Below are 24507 nucleotides of genomic sequence, written 5' to 3'. Positions count from 1 at the left end.
ATTCACACCCGTTTCTTCACTGAATGATTGACCTCACTAACTGAACTCCACACTGCTATTATTTTGGACACACCGACTTTAAATTAATTATTGTAATACACAGACTCAAAAACATGCAGATCATGAATCATGCAGATCTGTTGGTTTTCTTAGAACCTACTCCACCAACTGGTAAATTGTTCGACATGTGGTAATATAATTTATACCAAGAACAGTGATTAATCTGGTTAGTCATATTGGACTGCTATTATTTTGAACACTACTGTAGCACTATTACACGTAGGCACATAACAGCGCTAGCTAGGGCTTTGTCTATCTCACGTTTACACTCAGCATCGTTCACAAAACCACTGAGATTGTCACGTATAGATTGTCATTACTCACATTCCTGCACCGTCACCAATAATAGGCTAGGACAGATGGCATTGATGTATTATGTGTGCGGTGGGCATGTGGCCTTAGGAAAGGGTGCATACTACAAATATGTTCAGTGTCTTGGACTTCTTAAATCTATGTATCTTAGCAAGTGACTTCTGCAGAAAGTGTTGTTTGCGCTGATCCATGCTCAGTACCTGACCTGCACACTGACATGTCCGAAAGCTATGTAATCTCATTTAAAGTGATGGTGCATCGTAAGACATTGTCTTACAGTTTATAAAGTTAGAGCTGAAAATGTTATCTGACTGAGACCTTGAGGTTGGACACCAATGTTCTGTAGATTATAGAACGAACAGTATCAACACCAAGATTTTCTCCTTTCCTTAAAGGGCTTGTGCCAAGTTTGAACATTAGCTGCTGTTCTTAAGATAAGGCATCACTTTGTAATTGGTGAAGATCAGACCGTTGCAACCATCACTGATCCTAGAAACAAGGCTCTGAAGAGCCCCATCTAATTAGAGCAAAAGTCAAACATGCATACCTCTGCTCCATTCATTCTTGATAGGAGTGCCAAAGGCCAGTCAAGTGCAACACCCAACTATATTTAGTGATCCAAATAAAAACTAATGGAGCCGAGGTGCTCATGTCTTACTTCTTCTTCATTCAAAGGGGGTATTTTAAAGCATCATTCTCTTCATAAGAGAGAATACCAGCAGTCGGAACTCAAGAGAACGCAAAATTATCCATTATTCTATGGATAGGGATAACTTTCAAATTTAGTAAAAACATCTTCAACTTGTAGGGAGATGTCCCTAAATGTCTAAAGTGGGAAAATACCTCAAGAGGTATGCGCATTATTATCACAGGAACATCGAGTAATAGAGTGACAATTTTCTTATTTGTGTAATTTATTTTGGTGTATAATGTACTTTACCTGTTTGAGGGTATGTGCACACGTCAGGATTTTTAGCGTTTTTTTGCGGAATTTCGCTATAAAAACGCTATAAATCCGGTAAAAAAACGCTAACATTATGCATCCTATCTTTTAGAATGCATTCCGCATTTTTTGTGCATATGTTAGTGTTTTTTTCCGCAAAAAAAAACGCATTCCGCAAAAAAAACTGACATGCTCATTATTTTTGCGGATTTTTTGCGGATTTCCTAGCAAAAAGGACATTCCGGAAAAAAAAAAAAAAACGCAAAAAATCCGCCAAAAATCAGCGCAAAATCCGCTCAAAAAACGCACAAATTCCGCGAGAAATCCGCGCGAAAAAAAACGCGGATTTCTGGCAGAATTCTCAGGATTTTGTCAGGAATAAATCCTGATGTGTGCACATACCCTAACATGTACTGATTATATAATCTTATATTATCTAGCAATCAACGATGTCATGATGAAACATTCAGTTAGTAGGGGTCTTGTAGTTGGGCCTCCAATGATCTTGAGAACAAGGGGATCTAGTTCTCTATGGTTGGGGACATAAAAATGATAAATACCTCATGAAAGTGACAGCCACATTTTCCTTGCAGGAATTCCTTATAACGCCCCATAGTAATACTGAACGTATCAACTACTTCATAACCATATAGTTTAGCTGTCTTTAGGATGAGACTATTTTCATCAGATAACTGTCTTATTTGAACCTGTATTCAAAAATACAAAAAGCAAAAAAGAGATGCTGTAACTGTTGGATACAATTATGGAGCAGAAAGTCATGCATTGCTGATAATTTATTTAAATGGCTAATCCCATCTTCATAGATTTATATTAACAGATAGAAATTGTAAATTAACTGCAATTTACTGTTTAGTAAAATCTGAACACATTCTTGAGATATTAAAACTTTTGTTTATAGTTCATTGTTGCATGCGCACCTGTGCGGATATGAAGGGAAAAAGTATGCAGCCCTACGGATGGCTGCCAAAGCAAATGTGAACTCGGCCTTAGACGTAGCTTTCCCTGACGATTAGTTTCACAGGAGGGCTACTCTGCTGACGGGCAGACACTGCTCCTAGGCCCAAAACTATTAACTGGATTAGATGCAGTAAAAATTGAAATACACAGGCGGTATAGTTAGTTTCACAGGCAGGCTACTCTGCTGACATGCAGACACTGCTCCTAGGCCCAAAACTATTAAGTGGGTTAGATGCAGTCAAAATTGAGATACACAGGCGGTGTAGCTAGCTTCACAGGCGGGCTACTCAGATGACTATCAGACAATGCTACTAGCCCAAAAAGATTGGCTGAGCTAGATTACAAAAAACACTCTTAGACTGCATTGCACCCACAGCAGCAGCGGTGCCGTCTAACACTAAGCTGCAGCAGTGAGGAAATGGTGGTGACGGGGCAAATGGCTGGTTCTTATAGGGCAAGGAAATGTGACATACACAGCCAATGACACATGCCCTTGCTTGTGTGCATCACATGCACATTGCTGTGTGTGTGTGCACTGCTGATAGGCTGAGAGACTGCACCGCCCCACTGTAAATGCGGGAAGCAAAAAAAAAATGAAGATCGGCGTTATTTCAGCACAGATCTATCCCCCACCCCCCGCCCACTATGCACTGAAACAGTCTATTAACAATGATAAACAGTTTTAATGTGCAAATCAAGTTAGCCTTTTGGTGAACAAACAGAAACTCGAACAGCCGAATTTTAAGCAAATTGTTCGAGTTCGTCGAACGACTCGAACACCGCCCAAAACAGCTCGAATTTGAAACAGTTCGACTCGAACACCGTTCATCTCTAGTCAAAACCTCCTCAACAATAACTAGAAAAATTCTACACAAAAATCAAAGTATGAGGAATATTTATAAATCTGCAACATGCTGATTACTGTCCAGATATTCATGGTGGATTACACCCTATGTAATGTTCGAGATGCAGTAGGGTAAAATCCTGAACTAAATCAAAATCCTCAACCAAAATCCACTTGTAATTCATTTGCAGTCAAATCCAAGGCAGAAAACATAGCGTTGTACAGTGTATCAGGATTTACAGTACTTGGACAATAAAGAAGAGCCACAAAACTGATACGATACATGGAGGATCTTAGTTATGAGGAAAGATTAAAATAATATTTATTTGGTCTTGAGAATAGATGTCTAAGGAGGGACATGGTTAACTTATACCAGTACATAAATGACGAATACAAAAAAAATGGTCAAAAGCGTTTCGTGTTATACCCCCTCAAAAAACAAGAGTGCATTGGAGAAAGAAATGTTTAATATCCAGAGGAGACAAGGCTTTCATTCCATATGAAGTGGTAATCTGTGGAATAGTCTACCTCAAGAGCGGTTCATGGTGGGAACAATCCATGGCTTAAAAAAAGGTTAGAGGCTTCTTAAGAAGAAATTGTAAACACTTTGTGCATGTGTAACGTTCCTATTCTGAATGTTGATGTAGGTTATTATTGATGACTAGATTGTTGCCCCGATTCTAACGCATCGGGTATTCTAGAATATGCATGTCCCCGTAGTATATGGACAATGATGATTCCAGAATTCGCGGCAGACTGTGCCCGTCGCTGATTGGTCGAGGCAACCTTTATGACATCATCGTCGCCATGGCAACCATTATGACATCTACGTCGATACTGTGCCCGTCGCTGAATCAGAGACGCGGGATGTCTACGTCCTTTATGACATCATTGTCGCTGTGCCCGTTGCTGATTGGTCGAGGCCTGGCGGCCTCGACCAATCAGAGATGCGGGATTTCCAGGACAGACAGACAGACAGACAGACAGACAGAAAGACAGACAGACGGAAAAACCCTTAGACAATTATATATATAGATCAGGAACAGGAAGGAAACATTTGCTCTGTAAGGTAGACTGGATTATGCATTATGGATGCACCTATACTCCTTTGCCTTGTTCTTTCCAACCCCTTCATAGAAATGTGTTTTTTTTTTCATCCGTACTATGTATTAACTAGGTGACAAGAATTAAATAAATAATAACTGTATTAAAAAAACATAATAAGCATGATGTACAGAAATGCTTATATATAGTAGTAGCTAAGGTCATACCAAGCCAAACTAACGTAAAGGGGTTCTTTGGAAATATAAATAAAAATAAAGAATTTGTCATTATTAGAAATGTATGAATAGATTTGTTGGGAATTGAATGTGTGTAAAATTTGTAGAAAAAAATATTTAGAATTGAGAGTCCTCAGTGTTTGATACCTTTAAATGGCTAAGTGAAAAGACGGTAACAAATTGCAAGCTTTCGAGACTACTCAGACTACTCAGGCCCCTTCATCAGTAATAGACTAATACAAATTCTGAAGAATCACATATTTATGCAGGTGATGTGAAGCAGAACTACCATTATGTGAAAGTGATAAACAGTTGTGTCCTTAAATATTGGAACAGTTCATAGATAAGGAGTGTGAATGTTTTATTGTCCTCTGATTTGGGTCTTGTTCTGTTTGGTGATGCCCCCACCTGTCTCATCTATGGCATTATTTTTGGGCTGTATTGTGCATAAATATGTGTTTCTTCAAAATTTCTATTAGTCTATGCCTGATGTAGAGGCCTGAGTAGTCTCAAAAGCTTGCAAGTTGTTACCATCTTTTCAGTTAGCCATTAAAAGGTATCAACCACTGAGGACTCTCAATTCTAAATATTTTTCTATCTACTGGCTAACACAGTACCAAGATATATATCTTTCCTATATGTAACATTTGTAAGAATTCGCTGAACTCAGCATATTCAAACAATTTGTGATTCAATTTGCATGAATTGCCTAAAATGTATCTTGGTACCGTGTTAGCCAGTAGATAAGCTAGCCTATCTACTTGCCTAAAATGGTCACCTCTATTTTACACATTACAGAAGATTACATCAGACAGAGAAGGCTCACATGACTTTGGGGCAGCTGGTTGGGCTACCCCGTGATGTCTTGCACCAGTCACATCACATGGTATAGCATAGCCAATCATAGACTGTATAAAACCAGAGGCAGGGAATGCAGCAGCCATTTTGGGATCAATCTGGATTACGATAGGATGTGAAAGCTTAGCCATAGAGATAGTGTGAAAAAGCCATAAAACACTAATTATATTGTACAGAGAGTACAGCATTGAAGATTAGTTACCATGCATTTATTCATACCCATATATTCCTTAGATTCTTTTATATCCATATTTGAACCCTGCCCTACAACTTCTGCCTTTCCTACTAGGCAGACCTGGGCTTGCATTTGCAAAGGTGTTGGGGGATGCAGTCACCATACTGTTCTGCATGAGTCTGGCTTGAATTTGTTGTCCTGTCCATGTCTTACTGCAAGGTGCAGATTATCTGTTGTAATAATCACCTCTTTGCTGTGAGTTTTGAGCAGGGCAACTTCATATTTATGTCCCCAGCAGCTAACGTTTAACTGCCAGCTTGATGACTCTTCTCTGCACCAACTCACTCTACTGGCCAGCATTCACTCCATGCACATAACCCAGAGGCCCTGCATAAGCCCAGATCCCAGTATAGGGGTTAACAGGTGAACGCAATAGTTCTCCTGAGATTTGCTAAATGGAATGGCTTGGGCAAAGCCTATCTGTAGAAGCCCTATTAAGAGCTGCCAAGCTTCATTACAGGTTCCTCTTTGTGTCTTGAAAAGGATTGTAAATAGTCTTGGTAGACCTCACAGTGTCATAGTGTCACAGCTATTGGAGGCTTGGAGCAATTCTTTCAATATGCGAAAAATTGATTTGCAGCAAATCAAATATTTTGAAAACATTTGTCAAAGCTGGCAAATTCAAATTTCAAAAGATTCGCTGATTTCTAGTCTTCATGAATAAATTCCTAGTGACCTTTAATTATAAAATAACATTTGTATGTATAGGGAGGCTAATCCCTAGTACATAAAAATGACTGCCACGTAGATATCTGCAGGTCACAGCAATGTGAAGCTTATTACCGACATGCTCAAGGCACCTAGAATACGGATTTTTTTCATACATTTTTCTCTCTCTTTTTGTTTACTGGAGAACTCTTTTTAGAACAAAAAAGCTCACGATACCATTTAAAAAGTTACATTGATCATTGTTGAAGGGATAAGACATTTTTTAGACAAATTAATATGTAAAATGAGGAAAAAGAATGTCTGTGAAATGAAATGTACAATCAATGCCCAAAAGTTGCAACATTGTAAAATGTACTTAGCCTGGCAGTAAACAAATTGATTCTGGAAATGAGAAACTAGAGATGTCAGCAAATTCTCTGATCAGACAATCAGTGCTGTCTCCAGTCCTTTGTACAGGAAGAAGTGGATGACCTTCAGTGGATTCATGGAATTAGTTTTGTCGGAGTTTGTAATGGGATTTATCCTAATTAGCAATGAATAAAACCATCCCAGATGTCACAATTTCATCAAACATAAAAAGAAAGATTTCTACCTGTCAAGTGATATGATGTGACTAGAACAGATACCAGATGGAAATCTTAAATGTGTGCTTGGCATATTGCAGCTCAAATGAAGCCTGTTCACAAGATGTCAACATTTGTGTTGGGATCTAGTCTACAGTGTGTATCTTCAGGGCTTGCAATAAATGCTCCTGATTTTGAATATGCTTCCAATTACTGATTTATCCATTGGTTACTGGGTAAACGGAACCAGGGTTTTTGTTTTTTTCCTTCCGCTGATGGGTGATTGCTGACAATGAAGAGACTTAACCAACAAACATCACAGCAACACTATTTGTCATCCCAAATATCTGTGTCCTCTGATGACATTACATTTTTGAAGACCAAATACATTTTCACCCAATGTGCTGTAATATGTAGCATTTGAATGTGATCACTATGAGCTTCTGAAATATCAGTGTGTCGTCTGGTCCAGCTCAGAACGATGTTCCTAAGAAATTACAAGAATAGATGAGAACACATGACTTAACTTCTTGATGATTGGCAGATTCTTTGGTAAAATCTGATATCAGAGAAGCCGGTTGTCAGTTCACAGAGACACTAGCTGACCATTGCTGTTTATAAAAGTCTATGGAAAGGGGAGAGTGAAAGAGGCGCCAGAGACAGAAGCGGATACAGATAAGTTCATCTAACAGTTACAATTTAAAAAGCAGATGACTTCTGGACTCTGTATTCCACTATACCCAAAAACTACCTCCTGGGTTCTTAGACCGTGTTTATCTCAAGCGTCCATAGAATTACAATATCTTGTTCTTGCTGTTCTGGCAGAGAGATTTAGCAATATTACTGTAACATCTTAAAGACTGCATGTTCATATTTCATAACTCTCTTTTCTTGCTCCATTCTTTTGAGAATCCAAGAATGTTTCTAATAGACACATCTGCAATTAATGTTTTGCTTATGGTCTTCTCTAAACAGCAGTGTGAATAATTTGCATTTATTTCTCTGTAAAGTCCAAGTTATTAGAATGTAAAGAAGGTAAGATGACAATGTAATTTTTCATTGTCCGTTTAAATGTTTCAATGCATAATCCTGGTTATTCTTCCGACAGCATAAGCTGACATTTGTCTGGGAACAGCTTTACTTCTGTTTCCTCCAAGCAATGTGATGTCTGTTTCAGATATTGTATGTTTTCCTGGTGGTGTGGTTGCAATCAAAATGTCACCGACATAGCGCAACATATTACCAAGCAAATTATGTGATCCTAAGGTGTCTACAAAAATGTAATTGATATTCCAGTCACCATATCCATATCAATATGTGACATTATTGATTCTCTTAAAAAGTAAAAATGTAAATGTAATGCAATATTGAGTTCTCAAATATTCCCATGGACCTGTAGATATTTGCCAGACTAAAATAAGGAAAGTATTTTACTTTTATGGCAATTTAATTTGACGGTAGGCTCATCATCTAGAGGATAGTCTGGTTAGATGTGTAAGTAGGGGGGAAAATAAGTATTTGATACACTGCCGATTTTGCCAGTTTTCACACCTACAAAGAATGGAAAGGTCTGCAATTTTTATGGTAGAGACACTTCAACTGTGAGAGACAAAATCTTAAAATAAAATCCAGAAAATCACATTGTATGATTTTTACATAATTAATTTGCATTTTATTGCATGAAATAAGTATTTGATACACTAGAAAAACAGAACTTAATATTTGATGCAGAAGCCTTTGCGATTACAGAGGTCAGACTTTTCCTGTAGCATTTGACTAAATTTGCAAAGTGCAGAAGGGATTTTGGCTCACTCCTCCATACAGATCTTCTCCAGATCTTTCAAGTTTCAGGACTGGGCAACATTGAGTTTCAGCTCCCTCCACAAAGATTTTCTATTGAATTTAGGTTTGGACACTGGCTAGGCCACTCCTGGACCTAGAAATGCTTCTTACGGAGCCACTCCTTAGTTGCCCTGACTATGTGTTTCGGTTCATTGTCATGCTGAAAGACACAGCCATGACCCATCTTCAATGCTTTTACTGAAGGATTGAAGTTGTTGGCAAAAATCTCGTGATATATGACCTCATCCATTGTCCCTTCAATACGGTGCAGTCATTCTGTTCCCTTTGCAGAAAAGCACCCCCAAACTATGATGTTTCCTCCACCATGCTTCATGGTTGGGACAGTGTTCTTGGGATTGTACTCATCCTTCTTCTTCCTCCAAACAGGGCAAGTGAAGTTGATGCCAAAAAGTAAAATTTTGGTTTCATCTGACCACATGACCTTCTCCCATATCTCCTCTGGATTATCCAGATGGTCATTGGCAAACTTCAAATGGGCCTGTACATCTGCTGGTGTGAGCAGGTGGGCCTTGCATGCCCTGGAGGATTTTAATCCATGACATTGTAGTGTGTTACTAACAATAATATTTGAGACTGTGGTCCCAGCTCTCTTCAGGTCATTGACCAAATACTCCCATATAGTTCTGGGCTGATTCCTGACCTTTCTGAGAATAATTCTTACCCCATGAGAAAAAATGTTACATGGAGCCCCTGACCGAAGAAAATTGACAGTCATATTGTGTTTCTTCCATTTTCTAAAAATTGTGCTAACAATTGTTGCCTTCTCATAAAGCTGCTTGCCTATTGTTCTGTAGGCCTTTCCAGCCTTGTGCTGTTCTACAATTTTGTCCCCGATGTCCTTAGACAGCTCTTTGGTCTTGGTCATGGTGGAGAGGTTGGAGTGTGATTAATTGCGTGTACAGGTGTCTTTTATACAGGTAGCGAGTTCAAACAGGTACAATTAATACAGGTAATGAGTGCAGAGAAGGGCTTTTTTTTAGTTAACCTTAAGAGGTCTGTGAGAGCCACAATTTTTGCTGGTTGATAGGTGCCGCATCCAATAGTTATCTATTGTGTAAATTTCTGTTGCAGAGACTAGAGTCTCTGCAACAGAAATTGACAAGCTGCAGCTCGTAAACCCGCACCATGAGTGAGTTTATGCAGCATTAAATAGAAGCATCGTGGGCATGGGATTTCTATAAATCCCATTTACTGAGCTTCTTATGTACAATGCAGTGGTTTGAATGCAGTGCAAGTGAGCTGCATCAAAAACGCTGCTATTCCTGATCATACCATCTCAGTTCATGTATACCTATGATACAAGCTACAGACCTGTACAATATTTGTAGATGGGAAAATTTGTGAAATCGGCAGTGTATCAAATACTTATTTTCTCCACTGTATATACAGTAATGTCTGAATCATGCAAAAGGTCACCTTTACCTTTGAAAAGTGTTCAAAATTGGAATTACAACTGGCCATGGTGTGTAAGTCTGATGGGGTCTATCTAGAACCGGGCTACTGGATCAGGTTGCAGGAAAGAATATGCTGCTGACATGCTTCTTTGCCTTATACATGGTCTTTAGGCGAGGATATAAAAAAATTGTCCAATTTTCATCCAGAAAACTGAAACTATTTTCATCCGTATTGTCATCTGTCTACCATCCATGTGATATACGCATGGCATCCTTATTTAACATCAGCGATTTTAAATATTCATGATCAGTTTCAGTTTTGTACTCGGATAGCGCACATCAATATAATCTGCTCAACTGAACGAGCCCTTAGATTTAGGACTAAACCTTTTTCCAGGGTTAAGGAAATCCAAACTATGGCTTTGTGTAGGGTATCAGTTGCTTCACGAGTGCTAAGGCTAATGTGAATGCATACAGTATAAATGTCTTACTTTAGAAACGCAAAATAAATATTGGTACTTCATAAAGATATCAAATGAATTTCATAATTTTTCCTATAACAAATGTACTGTAAACCAAAACTATTAAACATATGGTTTACAGCAAGTCAAAACGTTGCAATGCAGAAACCTAATCACGTGCTGCAGACATACTGACATCAACTAGACTTCCCTCTACTGGTTTATCGTCACCCATGATGTTCAGGTCAGAGAGCTTCCAAGCGAGGCGCAGACATAATACATGTAATGTCTTTAGCATAGAGCCATGGAGCCTTGCTGATTATATCTCCATACAGACTATATAGTAGTAATATATTGGTGATGTGTGTGTGTGTCTAAGGAGACAACTTAGGTCTTGGGTAATGCCATATAATTTGGTATCACTTAAAGTGATGTAATTCTCCTGAATGCAGACATTCTTGGGGTGTTTACTGTGTGGTTGTTTGGTCATACGGAGCACACAGCGTCGGGAATGTGTCTGCTAGTCACCTTGGATGCGTTATGTGACCACTTTTCTGTACACATGGAGCAAAGCCAGTGTTAGACATATGGGCAGAGTTACAACGCAATGTTATAAAATATAAGCCGTGCAACAGACTGCAATCATTCTATTTTTTTATATTTGATGACTGTACTGTCAGATGTTAACCCTTTAAGATATATTTGAATTGACATGATTATATAAATGGTAGATAGCCTGTCTAGCATTCGAGTACAGCGCGCAAATGATGAACATGTGGCTCAGATTACTACTGACTTGTAACACAGACTTATATTTTACATGGAAATATACAACATATGAAAATCATTTTGATATATGCCACATGGATTCGGTTTGCCTCATGGCTTGTATTATGCAGTAAAAAGATCTGCAGCAAAACTTCAATAACGGAGATGTTTGGTTGAAATGTTGGTGGTCTGATTATGGATTTTAGTGGGGTCATATTAAGAGGCTAATTTTTAACTGCAGGCTCAAAAAAAGATATTAAATAAGTCATTTTTCACAACAGTGTCAATTACCAATAGGCCATGAGAAGGTTGTAAATGATAAAGAGGTTATAGGAGTGTTATGTATCCTGCTAATAAATCCCTGAGCCAGACACAACATATTGCAAGAAGAAAATGTTAAAATACTCTAGGAAAACTCAGAGGTACTGTATCTTAGGAAAAATACCATTTCTAATTATAAAAAAGAGTCACAATTGATGCAAACTACTCAGTATATCTTTTTTTTTTTACTATGGTCAGAAGTGATGCCGTTAGGGCGAGTCGGAGCAACATCTGGGTGATCATTTTCGAGGGGAAGCCAAAAACTCTTTGCCTCATCAGATACACACAAAACAGGGCCAGTGTAGTGACTGAACCTACTGTAGCTGAAGGTATATGTATATATACAGGTTACTTATATATAGTATATATACCTTTTAAGTGCTAAACTATTTGTGTATGCTAAATAATTTATGCATACAGCCTCCTCACATGCATGTCCAGCACCTACAGTTCTATATATATTTATACAGTATATATATATATATATATATATATAAATATATATATATATATACTACAGAAAGGCAGAAAGTGCCGGATATACAAGTGAGGAGGGTGTAGGTATATATTGTATAGCACATAAAATGCTATAAAGGCCACCCTCTAAGTGTTGTATGCTTGTATGTACCGATAGGCATACCTGCCAACTATACGGGACTCAGGGAAGGGTTGGGAAATCTTTCATACTTCATCATCTTAATATCTCCCAGAAAGCATATTTTGGAAAACGTTAACATCATTCAAATGCACATCCATGGTGCGTGAAAGATGCGTGAATGGGGCATGTCTAGATACAAAAATGTTTCTCTGTGCAATCTGTTTTCTCCCAGTGGACTAGTTTGCCTACAGGTACAACCAACTCAGAATAAAGTAAAATACTTTGCACTAATATTATATTAGTAATCATTATATTGTACAAGTAATCAGAGTGATGGGCCAAACTCAATTATACCACATACGCTATGTGTGTATAAATAATGGCACCACTCATTTTAGGAGGCTAGTTCTAGTATGTCAGCTTCATTAGATATTTATGCTGCAAGTTGCACCAGTAAAGCATGTTCTATAATGTTGTGCTGTAACTATATACATGAATTACATCAGCTGACATTGCATCTGATAAGATGATCTGTGGCCGAAACCGGAACCAATCCAGGAGACTGTGTACTGTTAGGGAATTGGGAACAGGCATGGAACATACGCTTTTTTATCTCCAGATGTGCAGCGTTTTGTCCATTGTAGGGTTAGTCTGTAAACATGTCACTGTGCAATTATTCTTCTGTGGACCATTAGTCAGTATTATGTTGGTACTTTCATTTAATTTTAAGGGCTTAAGCTGAATATCTACTTTCATTAATATTGCTATAAACTCTTCTACTCCCTTTTATAAACCCACAACCTGTATTCAAACCAGACAAACATCTCCATTCTGAACTCTTGTAATGTCTAACATAACTCAGTGCAGGCCAAAGCTTAGGTGTGTTTTTGCATACTTTTCCACAGTTCCAGTGGGTGTCGATCAAATCTATGCCCTTAATTTTGGATAGTGCAGGAGCATTGCTTGAAGGTTTTCATTTTTTTAGCCATGCCATCATGTATTATATTTAGACATCAATTTCTGTTTATAACAGTGTAATAAGAAGCAGTGAAATCCCTGAAGAGCCCTTGCAGGATGTGCCATTAATGAAGAGACTGTCATCTGCTGGCCAGATGAAATCAAGAGGAACCAAATGGTGCTGGAAGATTTGCAGGGGGAGCAAATTCAGGTGCTGGACCTGATCAGGTGACCTACAGGAAGGACTTCTTTGATATAAAAGCGCAGAGAGGAGAGGGGAGTAGCCGCACTCCAGAGATGTCGCTGAGGCCAGCGTAACAGGCCTCAGCAGAAAGCCTATGCAAGGTGTCAGCCATCACCTGACAAGGCCCGGATTCCATACAGGAGGACTCTGAGTTCTGCCTGCGCTAGTCGGGACCAGGATCTGTGCTGCAAGCCAGTAAAATTCAAGAGACCGGACATCACCCATCAGGAGCCGAGGCCTGGTCAATGCCAATTTAATCCTGACATACTTCCGTTGACGGGGTAAAGCCGAGAAGATGCGTGTGGAGACTGCAACAGGCAATACATGCCTGCGATTGTGGAAGGACAGTGTGTGTGAGCAGGGCCGTCACTTCCAGCCATCCTCTACGGTACCAGAGTCAGCTGGGATTAGGGTCTCAGATTGGGAGGTGGCCGGTTGGTGTGTAGGAGGCTCAACAGGGCTTTGATAGACTACTTCAGAGAAAGACTTATGGCCTAGCAGGAAAACCTGCTGACCCCCTCCAGAACTGCAGCTAAAGAACTTACGTGGTGGCTCCCACAAACGGGCGCACCACTGTTGTGAACAGAACATTGAAGAAAGATAAAGACTTCCTTTGCTTTTCCAAGTTTATTTTTATCCGTGTTTGAATGGTAATCTGCCTAGTTACTATTACTAACACTAATTGTTTACAGTTACTTTAAATCACTGTATTTACAGTGAGTACGGAAAGTATTCAGACCCCTTTAAATTTTTCACTCTTTGTTTCATTGCAGCCATTTGGTAAATTCAAAAAAGTTCATTTTTTCTCCTTAATGTACACTCTTCACCCCATCTTGACTGAAAAAAACACCCCAGAGATGTAGAAATTTTTGCAAATTTATAAAAAAAAGAAAAATATCACATGGTCATAATTATTCAGACCCTTGCTCAGACACTCATATTTAAGTCACATGCTGTCCATTTCCTTGTGATCCTCCTTGAGATGGTTCTACTCCTTCATTGGAGTCCAGCTGTGTTTAATTGAACTGATAGGACTTGATTTGGAAAGGCACACACCTGTCTATATAAGACCTCACAGCGCACAGTGCATGTCTGACCAAATGAGAATTATGAGGTCAAAAGAACTGGCCATGGAGCTCAAAGACAGAATTGTGGCAAAGCACAGATCTGGCCAAGGTTACAAAAAAATTTCTGCAGTACTCAAGGTACCTAAAAAGCACAGTGGCCTCCATAATCCTTAAATGGAAGAAGTTTGGGACCACAAGAAGTCTTCCTAGACCTGGCAGTCCAGCCAAACTGAGCAATCGTGGGAGAAGAGCCTTGGTTATAGAGGTAAAGAAGAACCCCAAGATCACTGAGGCTGAGGTCCAGAGATTCAGTAGGGAGACGGGAGAAAGTCAACTATCGTTGCAGCCCTCCACCAGTCGGGCCTTTATGGCAGACTAATAAACCAATAAGGAGGGCAACCAGAGTAAATGCTCCGCCATAATACGTTTTATAAGAAACCAAAAAAAGATGGACACTTGAGCTAAAATTAACAATTTTTATTGAAAAGACTTATTAAAAAATATATAAATGCGACAATAAGAACGTAGAGTAAAAAGAAACAATGAAAAAAGAGAGGCAACACTAGTGCCACGCACGGATGCTATGACCAGATGAGGAGCAAATCATCAAATTTAACCATACAAAAAGTATATATATATATATATATATATATATATATATATATATATATAAATAACGTGGTTACACTACATACAAACAAAAAATGAGAAACTGTTATGCCAATAAATAGCTGAACATAAAGGCAACCACACCTGTAGGTGTAGGCACTGTTCATCACCTGCCCAATACAATTCCAACAGTGTAACATGGTGGTGGCAGCATCATGGGGTGTTCTTCAGCTGCAGGGACAGGACGACTGGTTGCCATAAAATAACAAAGGAGACACTTCAGGAAAACTATGTGACCATTCTTGACTGACCCAGCAAGAGACCTGACCTAAACCCAATTGAGCATCTCTGGAGAGACCTGAAACTGGCTGTCCACCAACGTTCACCATCCAACCTGACAGAACTGGAAAGGATCTGTAAGGAAGAATTGCAGAGGATCCCCAAATCCAGTTGTGAAAAACTTGTTGCATCATTCCCAAGAAGACTCATGGCTGTAATAGCTGAAAAGGGTACTTCTACTCAATACTGAGAAAAGGGTTTGAATACTTACGACCATGTGATATTTCAGTTTTTCTTTTTTTATTAATTTGCGGAAGTTTCTACATTTCAGTTTTTTTCAGTCAAGATTGGGTGCAGAGTGTACATTAATGAGGAAAAAAAGGGGTCTGAATACTTTCCGTACCCACTGTAAATAGAGCTATAATAATCCCTGATTGTTTCTGCCTCATGCCTCTGTGTGTTGCATCCAGACACCTGCATTACAACAGCAATGAGCAAAGCAGGTCATGTAACAGTGAGTTGTTTATGCAGCCCATATTAAAGATGGAAGCATCACATCAGCGGAGTTGGACTGATCTGTAGACATCTTGACGTTTGGAAACATATAAATTTAGTAGAGATGAGGATCGCAAAAATAAAAAAATAAAATATCCAGCATCATTTCACACATTGCTGAAGATAGTATCTGCCAGAGAGTAGGCTCATGAGGCCAGAGACGGCTGTGCAGGTTTCTTTATAATGCCTTGCAGCTATCACATCACATGGTCTAATGCAGCCTATCAGGAGGCATTATCACAGAGACTATAAAAGATAAGACAGTGAAGGCAGCAGACATTTTTGGATCTTACAGCTGGTGTATAGGAGATCACAGCACACAGCCCATCATTACAAGTAGTTGATATAAAGGCCTAGAACAGAGTACTATTGCAGTGCTGAAAAACATTTAAATGGGAGTGGTACTCTCAGTCTGTGGATAACAATACAAAGATTGAATTAGCAGGAGGTGCTGGACCTGCAGAGTCAGTCTGACTAGATTGAGCTTCTGCTGTGATCACGCCAGCCACAGTTCCTTTGCCCCATAATTGCTTAGACATACTGGTATTTTCATGTCCTGGAACTCCTCAGATAATGGGATACACCAATATGCCCAATGTCAGGAAGGGGTAAATTAATTTGACACATCTTTCAACTGTCATGCTCACTGGCCAGAATTTTATATCAGACGTAGACTGGCATACATTTATAATGTTATTTTCATCCCTTTTGTGGTGTAACATAGGACAAATTTGTTGGCTGTGCTTAGCAAAGCCCTCTCCCGCTCAAGCTAAACGAACTTTTCAAAAGATGTGTGGGGCTAGCCATGACTGGAGTAAAGTAAGCCAAAGTCACCAAATGTTGAGATATTTCTATCACGTTTACACTAGAATACTGGTGAAAACTGTTTGCTGAATCTGCCCCAATGCATTTTTCCTTTACCATATGGGTAAAATATGATAATGTATTAAACTACTTTCTATTAAAAAAATAAGACTTGCCATCATTTCCCAATTTCATATATTTTATCTACACTTCTAATGGATTAAAGAAATCCGACACAGAAAGCATCACCAAAGCGGTTTTCAAGCTGTACAAGTCTGCATATGTACAGATATCTTTACTTTTATTACCAATAAATATTTTCACTAAAAATATTATGGTAAAATACAAACAACATAAATTTTACTGACGTTCATTAACTTCCCATTTCGTTGTAAAACCCTACTTATGTGCATTATTGTTGTGTATGTTTTCAGTGATATTATTAACTTAGTTACATTGGTTAAGGAATGTATTTGTAGGTTTACGCATTTATTTTTGTTGTAGAAGGTTTCTGGGATACAATGGATTCCAAGAATTTGGGATAATGACGGGCTCATACAACGTCTTAATGGTCTTAAATTTACTCTGTCATCATAGAATGACTGTTGAAACCAAGTACAGGTGCTTGGAGCACAAATGGTGTGATCAAACAGTTCAGTATGTTTTCCCACCTCCTTGTTTTCCTCTATCTCCACTCTCCCCTTTCTTTAATTGACAGCTCTGGCTTAATAGAGCTAGAGAAGGGCAGAGATAGGAGTAAAACAAGTAGGTAGGAAGGTGCACTTAAATGTTTGGCCACGTTAGGCTTCTTTTACACTTCCGTCGGCAGGCAGACGTCAGAATGCGTCGATGCGACGTATCGACGGATGTCTTTAAAATAGTGAAAAATGGATGCAATGCATCTAGTTTTGGCACAGTCAGTAGAGACGGCCTGTGGCAGATCATGGCAAAATTTGGCTACAGGGGCAAGTTCATCTCAATCATTCGGCAGTTCCATGATGGCATGATGGTGAAGGTTCTGAACTATGAAGATGAATCTGAGGCTTTCCCAGTAACAAACGTGCATGAGACTGTTTTTGCAAGCCTGCGACAGTTTTGGTCTCGAGATGAACATTAGAAAAACTGAAGTCATGTATCAACCTGTTCCAGGGAAACTATACAAGGAGCCACGTATCACAGTGAAGGAGAAAAACCTCAAAGCAGTCGATAACTTCACCTACTTAGGCAGCACACTTTCCCGTGAAGTAACCATAGACGCTGAGGTTAATAACAGAATTGCCAAAGCCAGTGCTGCCTTTGGGAGACTGCGTAAGAACGTCTGGGAATGAAGGGGATTCAGCCTTACTACCAAGCTGAAGGTCTACTGCGCGTTGGTCCTCACCACACTTCTCTATGCTAGCAAGACCTGGACAGTCTACAGCTGGCATGCTAAACAGCTTAACTATTTTCACATGAGTTGCCTCCGCAGACTTCTCCACATCAGGTGGAAAGACAATGTCCCAGACGCCGCAATTCTGGAACAAACTGGGCTCTGCAGCTTTTACACTCTCCTGCTGAAAGTCCAAGCCAGGTGGGCTGGACATGTGGTCAGAATGCCTGACTGCCGACTACCAAAACAACTGCTGTAAGGAGAACTGTGCCAAGGAAAGCGAGCAGTTGTGGGGCAGAAGAAGCGCTATAAAGACTGCCTTAAGGTGTCTCTCAAAAACCTGGAAGCCAACACCAGTGAATGGGAAGAGCATGCCCTGGATCGTCCAGGTTGGTGGGGCAGGATCACTTCAGGAGCACATGCAGCTGAAGATAGCAAAATTTTTGATGCAAAAAGAAAGCGCGCTGTCCGCAAGGCACAAGTAGAATCTGGTGTACTGACCACATCTGCTTCCTTATGTCAAGTATGTGGGCAAACCTTTAGGGCCTGGATTGGACTCATCAGCCACCTCCGGACCCATAACTACTAATTCTCTTCTAACCCTGAAGTCATGGTCATCTTTGACTACGAAGGATGAACATCATTACTCTTTTACACTGTCGCTTGAAATCTTTCTCTTTAGTATTATCAGTGGTGATTTTGGACTCCTCATTATTTACAATAAAGAGGTTTTGTAATTAGGTTGGTACATGATAACCCTAATATTGTATCTTCTACAGAAATCTTGAAAACAAACTTGTGTCTTAGAAATATTTTTTGGAGCATGTGATGACATTCTTATGTTGCCCTTTATTCCACAATAGAGTAAACATAAAAACTGCTACTGTTGAAATATTTGTATATGCCAACTCAAGTAGTTGGAGCTTTAGGGTAAGTTCACATGGGGCATTTTTGCTGCTTTTTTATGCTAATTTTCATCTGCTTTTTACAGTACCAGCAAAGCCTATGAGCTTTCAGAAATCTCATGCACACACATTGGGTTTTTGTGTGATCAGTATTTTGTGCTTTGTAGCGTTTTTTTTACATAGGGTATGTCACTTCTTTCAGCGTTTTTCCAGAGTTTTCCACCCACTGACTTGAATGGATGGTGAAAAAACACTGCAAATATGCAAGGTTGACTTTTCTTGCAGCGTATTTGCTGTAGAAAAGTCAAGGAGAGCCGGATGTGACGTCATACTCGGCTTTGCTACATCTAGATGACAGACTGCATGATGCGTCCATGCAGCCTGTCATCCAGCAGAGCGGACCCGATCCCCATTCACTTGAATGGGGGGTCCGACATTACAGTGTTTGACACGCTGTCATATGCATGACAGAGCGGCAAACACCTCTTCTGATCAGCGGGGAAATCCTCCCCGCCGGTCAGAGAGCCGCACCAAAAGACAGCAGGAGCACTCAGCTGTGATCGGCGGTATAAACTTCACCTCCGATCACTGGTATCAGCTGATGGGACAACTGCTCTCATCATCTGACACCTACAGCCGTTAATTACAGTGAGAACAGGAGCGGCGGATGGGAAGTTTTCATCTGCCGCTCCTGCACTATAAATAATTTAAAAAAACAACGTGGGTTCCCCCTTAATTTTGATAACCAGCCAGACAAAACTCACAGTTTTGTGAGGCACTTAGCCTCTTTCTTCCCACTGCCCTGTAGCATATGGCATATGGGGTAATAAGGGGATAATGTCACCTTGCTATTGTAAGGTGACATTAAGTTGGCTTAGTAATGGAGACTATCCATTACTAATCCTATAGTAATTAAAGGGTTAAACAAACACACATGCAGAAAAAAGTATTTTAATGAAATAAAACACCACACGTTTCGCAATCTTTTTATTGTTCTGCCATTCCAAATGTATGTATGTATATTTGGTTAACATTGTCTAATAAAATTATATTTGAATTTTAATATCTGTGGGTGGCTTGTGAGCATCTTTAATGCTCATTTGTAGGTTTAAATATTGGATTAACCCACTCTACAAAATTCTTTTCATATTGATGGGGGATTTATAACATTATGTCGCTAGCTGAAAAAAATATACAGCATGCTATATGAATATTTGTGTAGCCAACTCAAGTAGTTGCATGGTACTACAGTCTAAGATCTAGTTGCATGATATCAGAATTTTGCATTTTTTTATGATCCATGATGCCTATACACTCAAATGAAACCTTTTTTATACACTTGTGCAAAAGCTGAAAAAGATATTAAGTGTCAGGTATAGTATTTTACACTTACAGGTGATAGTGAACGGATTCCATGTACAGGAAGATGGAAGCCCATCCCTATAGACTTAATAATTACCAATATATCCAATAGATTTTCCCTGGGGAAACATAATAAAATAAAGTCACCATTACATGAATAGACAGATGCGACTTATGTGATCAGCAGCACACTCAGTTCTTTCCAATATTTTGATCACAATAGGATGCAGAAATCATAACGTGAAAACCTCCAATTGGACCATTGTCATAAAACACAAAAAAGTTGACAGCAATAGATGTGAAAAGCAATGATGATGTTTTGAACTCCCGGGTATCTTTGTTAAGAAACTGAAAGGGAACCTGTTATTAGATTCATGTGCACTATAGTCAGAGACTAGAGTAGTTCAGTGCCGCTCCCGTTTGACTCTTCTCAGTGTTTCTAGAGGTTATTAACTGGGTCTCTCCCTATGTATACATGTGGGAAAGATCTATCAATCTCCCAGAGCAACGCTGGGAAAAGCCAACTGGTGGTGATGCTGGACTGTCTGGTCTCCAGTTATGGTCCCTATTTGGATCTTTTCTCCGAAATTTCATAGCATTTCAGTGAAAAATATACCTGGCTGCAATCATCTTTTACAAAGACTCAGACGTGTGATAATGGTTGACCAATATTGTCATATCTCAAATACCACCATGTCCATAAAGCCTTACCAATAGAAATCTATCTATTTATTAGAGTAAGAATTTCACGTCTTAAAGAAAAAGTATGGAAGCAAATTTCTAGCAAATACAGAACATAATAGTAATATGGCAACTATTAAACCCACACATGATTGCCACACATGTATTTCTTTCTTGATCTTTCCTGATTACGGTTTTTCTTTCCAATCAGTAGTTTTTCTATGTGACACATTGAAGCCTCTGCCGCCTGATTTATATTTCGCAGATTGCTTATTAACATTGCTAATCTCTTCAATCACATATGTATTATTTACAAATAAAATAGCTTAAATAATTAGCTTTAAATCATTTTTCTAAATCTCAATTATTTTTCTCACATAGCAGTATGCCCCGGCAGTTCTGTCTCCAATGCTGTAGAACGTAATGTGTACAGCGCTGTTGACAGAGAACTAGAAGAGTGGCCAGACCTCCATCAGTCCAAACTGCTATTGAGGGCAAAATCGCTTATGCAAGTTATTTAGAAAAACAATTATAGTGCAAGCCCTGCAATATTAGATTTTTTTCTGTATTTCTGGAAGTACAAGTTAAATCCCACTATATACTCAGATTTGGCAAGAGCATAAACCCATCTTGTTCTTTAATTAGCTGTTACCTCTTCAACACTCTTTGAATAATCCGTAGGTGATCTGTGTTGAGCCATTGTACTCCACCTACAACAAGAATGGTCTGATTTGTATTCTGAAGAGGATGAGATCTAAGAGAAAAATAAAAGCCAGTTCCTTTATAGCACAGTATGTATGCCATTCCAGTTTACAATTGGTGTACATCCTGCAAGAGGAAACATCTTTATACTGAATGTTGTGAAAAGCAATAAACATTTGAATGAAAAAATAAAAGAAAGTTCATTTATGTAAGTAAACTGCAATCAATATATAACTTTATTACTTAATATGCATTATGTACCAATAACTATATTTTGGCACCAATATAAATTTTGACATTGTAAGGTTAAGCTCCCACAATGAATATTTGGTGCGGTAGAGATTCACTCCCTCTGATAGGCATTAGGTACCGTTCACACAGGCATTGCAGTTTTGGTCAAAGCACGTGGAGTTTTTATTTGCTTTCCACAGGTGGCACAGCACCAAAACAAACTCATAGACATAAATCACTAGCCTTGTCCATGCCCTAACTCAGGGCCGGCGTCAGCACCCGGCGCACCTGGGCAAATGCCGGGGCCCTAGAGAGAGAGGGGGGCCCACTCACGCTATCATAGATACAGCTGCGAGAGCAGAGCAGGAGAACATGCTCTCTCCGCCTACAAAGTCACTGCTGGCTGCGTTCTCTTAACCCCTATGTGCCAGCTCTGACACAAGCATCTTCTCACTCAGTCAGTGCAGCCAGGCAGGCACACATAGGGGTTAAGAGAACGCAGCCAGTGTGACTGTTTGTGGGCGGAGAGAGCCCCTGGCTGGCTGCAGTGCTGAACTTATTATCAGGCAGATTCCGGAGGAGCTCCATCCTACCATTGCCTGAGTGAGTGCAAACTAAAGTATCCAGCAGTGGTTGGACTTGTGGCTCAGTCTGCTGCTGTCTGTCTCCGCTGCCTAAAAATGTGGGTGATGTCTGGAGGAGGAGATGGTGGAGAGCAGCCTGCAACCTGCAGCCGCCCAGCTCACCCAGAACCCCAGAATACATGCATTCCTCACCAACCTGCATCAGTGGGGTAGGAAGAAGCTTAACCCCTTCCCATCTGTATGAAGGTTATTGCTGAACCTTAAAGATAACAATCCGACCCGCATAAATGGGGTTAACCAGATGCCAGGAGGAAGGGGAGCTGCTGCCATGGATAAAACTGAGCTGTGGGCTGTATGTTGGGGCCCCGTGGCCCCAGGCTGGTGACTGGAGGGACTCTGCCCAGTGCTGGCATGTGGGTGATTTCTGCTTCGGAGTCTCAGCTTCTCTCCTCCACATCACACTGTGCAGTCACAGCAACATTGGTTGTGTCTGTCCAGGTCCCAGCAGCTGCCACTGCTCCCACCTTGGACATGGCATCACTTAACCCTTCCCCTACAGCCACGGCAACAAATCCACATTATTCCTTGATTAAATCAGGTTCCAACCCAATAGAGGAGCAGACATTTCCTGCTGCCATTAGGGTCCGGGAGGGGGTGACATTGGCTGCCCTGCTACTCTGTAGTGGGGGGTGACAAGTGTAACATGGGGTAACGATGACGGAGAAATGCACAGGATAATAGTGAGCGCGACAGAGGGCAGTGTATGGTATGGAGCAGTCAGGGGGTAGGCTGCAGGATCCCCCCATACTGCTCGGGACAGGGAGGCGTTTAATGAGCTTCTAATGACAGGGAACTAATTGGGTCATTAGGGTTTGTGGAAAGGATTCAGTATCAGGTCCCTCATTAATGCCCGAGCCGCCTGTTACTTTGTAGCACAGATCTGTTGGGGCCGCAAAACCAAACAACGTTGTTTATGTAGAAAAGTCTTTGTTTCATAGAAAAACTCAAAACAGAAAAGCACCTCTCCTGTATATATACACTGCACAGCACCTTTCCTCCTGTATATATACACTGCACAGCACCTCTCCTGTATATATACACTGCACAGCACCTTTCCTCCTGTATATATACACTGCACAGCACCTCTCCTGTATATATACACTGCACAGCACCTTTCCTCCTGTATATATACACTGCACAGCACCTTTCCTCCTGTATATATACACTGCACAGCACCTCTCCTGTATATATACACTGCAGAATTTACAATAGCTGTCACTCATGTAAGAAGTGAAATCTGGCATTGTACTATACATTTCTCTGCCGTATCTGGGCATCATAAATCGGGGTATGTGTTAAAGGGGGGGCCCACTGAGACTCTTTCGCCCGGGGCCCTCGAAAACCTGGAGCCGGCCCTGCCCTAACTAAACAGAACAGACCCCAGCTACTCATATATGGCTGAGCTTGCCCAAGCTCAGTCAAACAAAACAACCATTTTCCATACAAACCATTGATACTTGTGGTTCTCTGCACAAGGCTGTGCAGGCTCTTTTTAGAGAGGGATTCTGTCCTATTTCTCTCTTCAGCTCCAAGACACATCCAGCCTGATCAGCTTCCCGGAGCGTCCCGGGTAGGAGTCTCTCAGTATGAAACATCGATAATTGGAAATCTTTTGCCTACTTTTCCTTGCAGTAGTGTCCCAAGCCTGTCAGATAGCAAGGGCATCTCTAGTGTACGGCCCTTTTCAGGTCAACCCACAGATTTTCAATCGGATGACCTGGCTGGGCCATTCCATAGCTTTAATCTTCTTCTGGCTAAGCCATTCGTTTGATAATTTGGAGATATGCTTAGGGTTGATGTCATGCTAAAAGGTGAAATTTCTTGTCAACTTCATCTTTAGCTTTTTGGATTTTAATAGAGACCTGAAGGTTTTGTTGCAAAATTTACTGATATTTGGAACTGTTCATAATCCCCTTCACCTCAACATCAGCCCCAGTTCCAGCTGCTGAAA

General features: G+C 40.1%; 1 protein-coding gene across 3 annotated transcripts in view; it reads right to left on the bottom strand.

Moving 5' to 3' along the window:
- The window catches only part of CPED1 (cadherin like and PC-esterase domain containing 1), a 486680-nt gene that overhangs the window by 9004 nt on the left and 453169 nt on the right, over nt 1-24507 (bottom strand). For all 3 annotated transcript variants that reach the window (XM_069764871.1, XM_069764872.1, XM_069764873.1), the window contains 3 exons: nt 21632-21733; nt 20330-20417; nt 1876-2022 (listed from right to left, as the gene is read on the bottom strand). In XM_069764871.1, coding sequence (XP_069620972.1) covers nt 1876-2022; nt 20330-20417; nt 21632-21733 — 337 coding nt within the window. The remainder of the gene's footprint in view (nt 1-1875; nt 2023-20329; nt 20418-21631; nt 21734-24507) is intronic.

The sequence above is a fragment of the Ranitomeya imitator genome, chromosome 4 (genome assembly GCF_032444005.1).
Source record: "Ranitomeya imitator isolate aRanImi1 chromosome 4, aRanImi1.pri, whole genome shotgun sequence".
Classification (NCBI taxonomy): Eukaryota; Metazoa; Chordata; class Amphibia; order Anura; family Dendrobatidae; genus Ranitomeya; species Ranitomeya imitator.
Note: the sequence above shows the minus strand (reverse complement) of the source record. Positions and strands in the feature narration are given on the sequence as shown.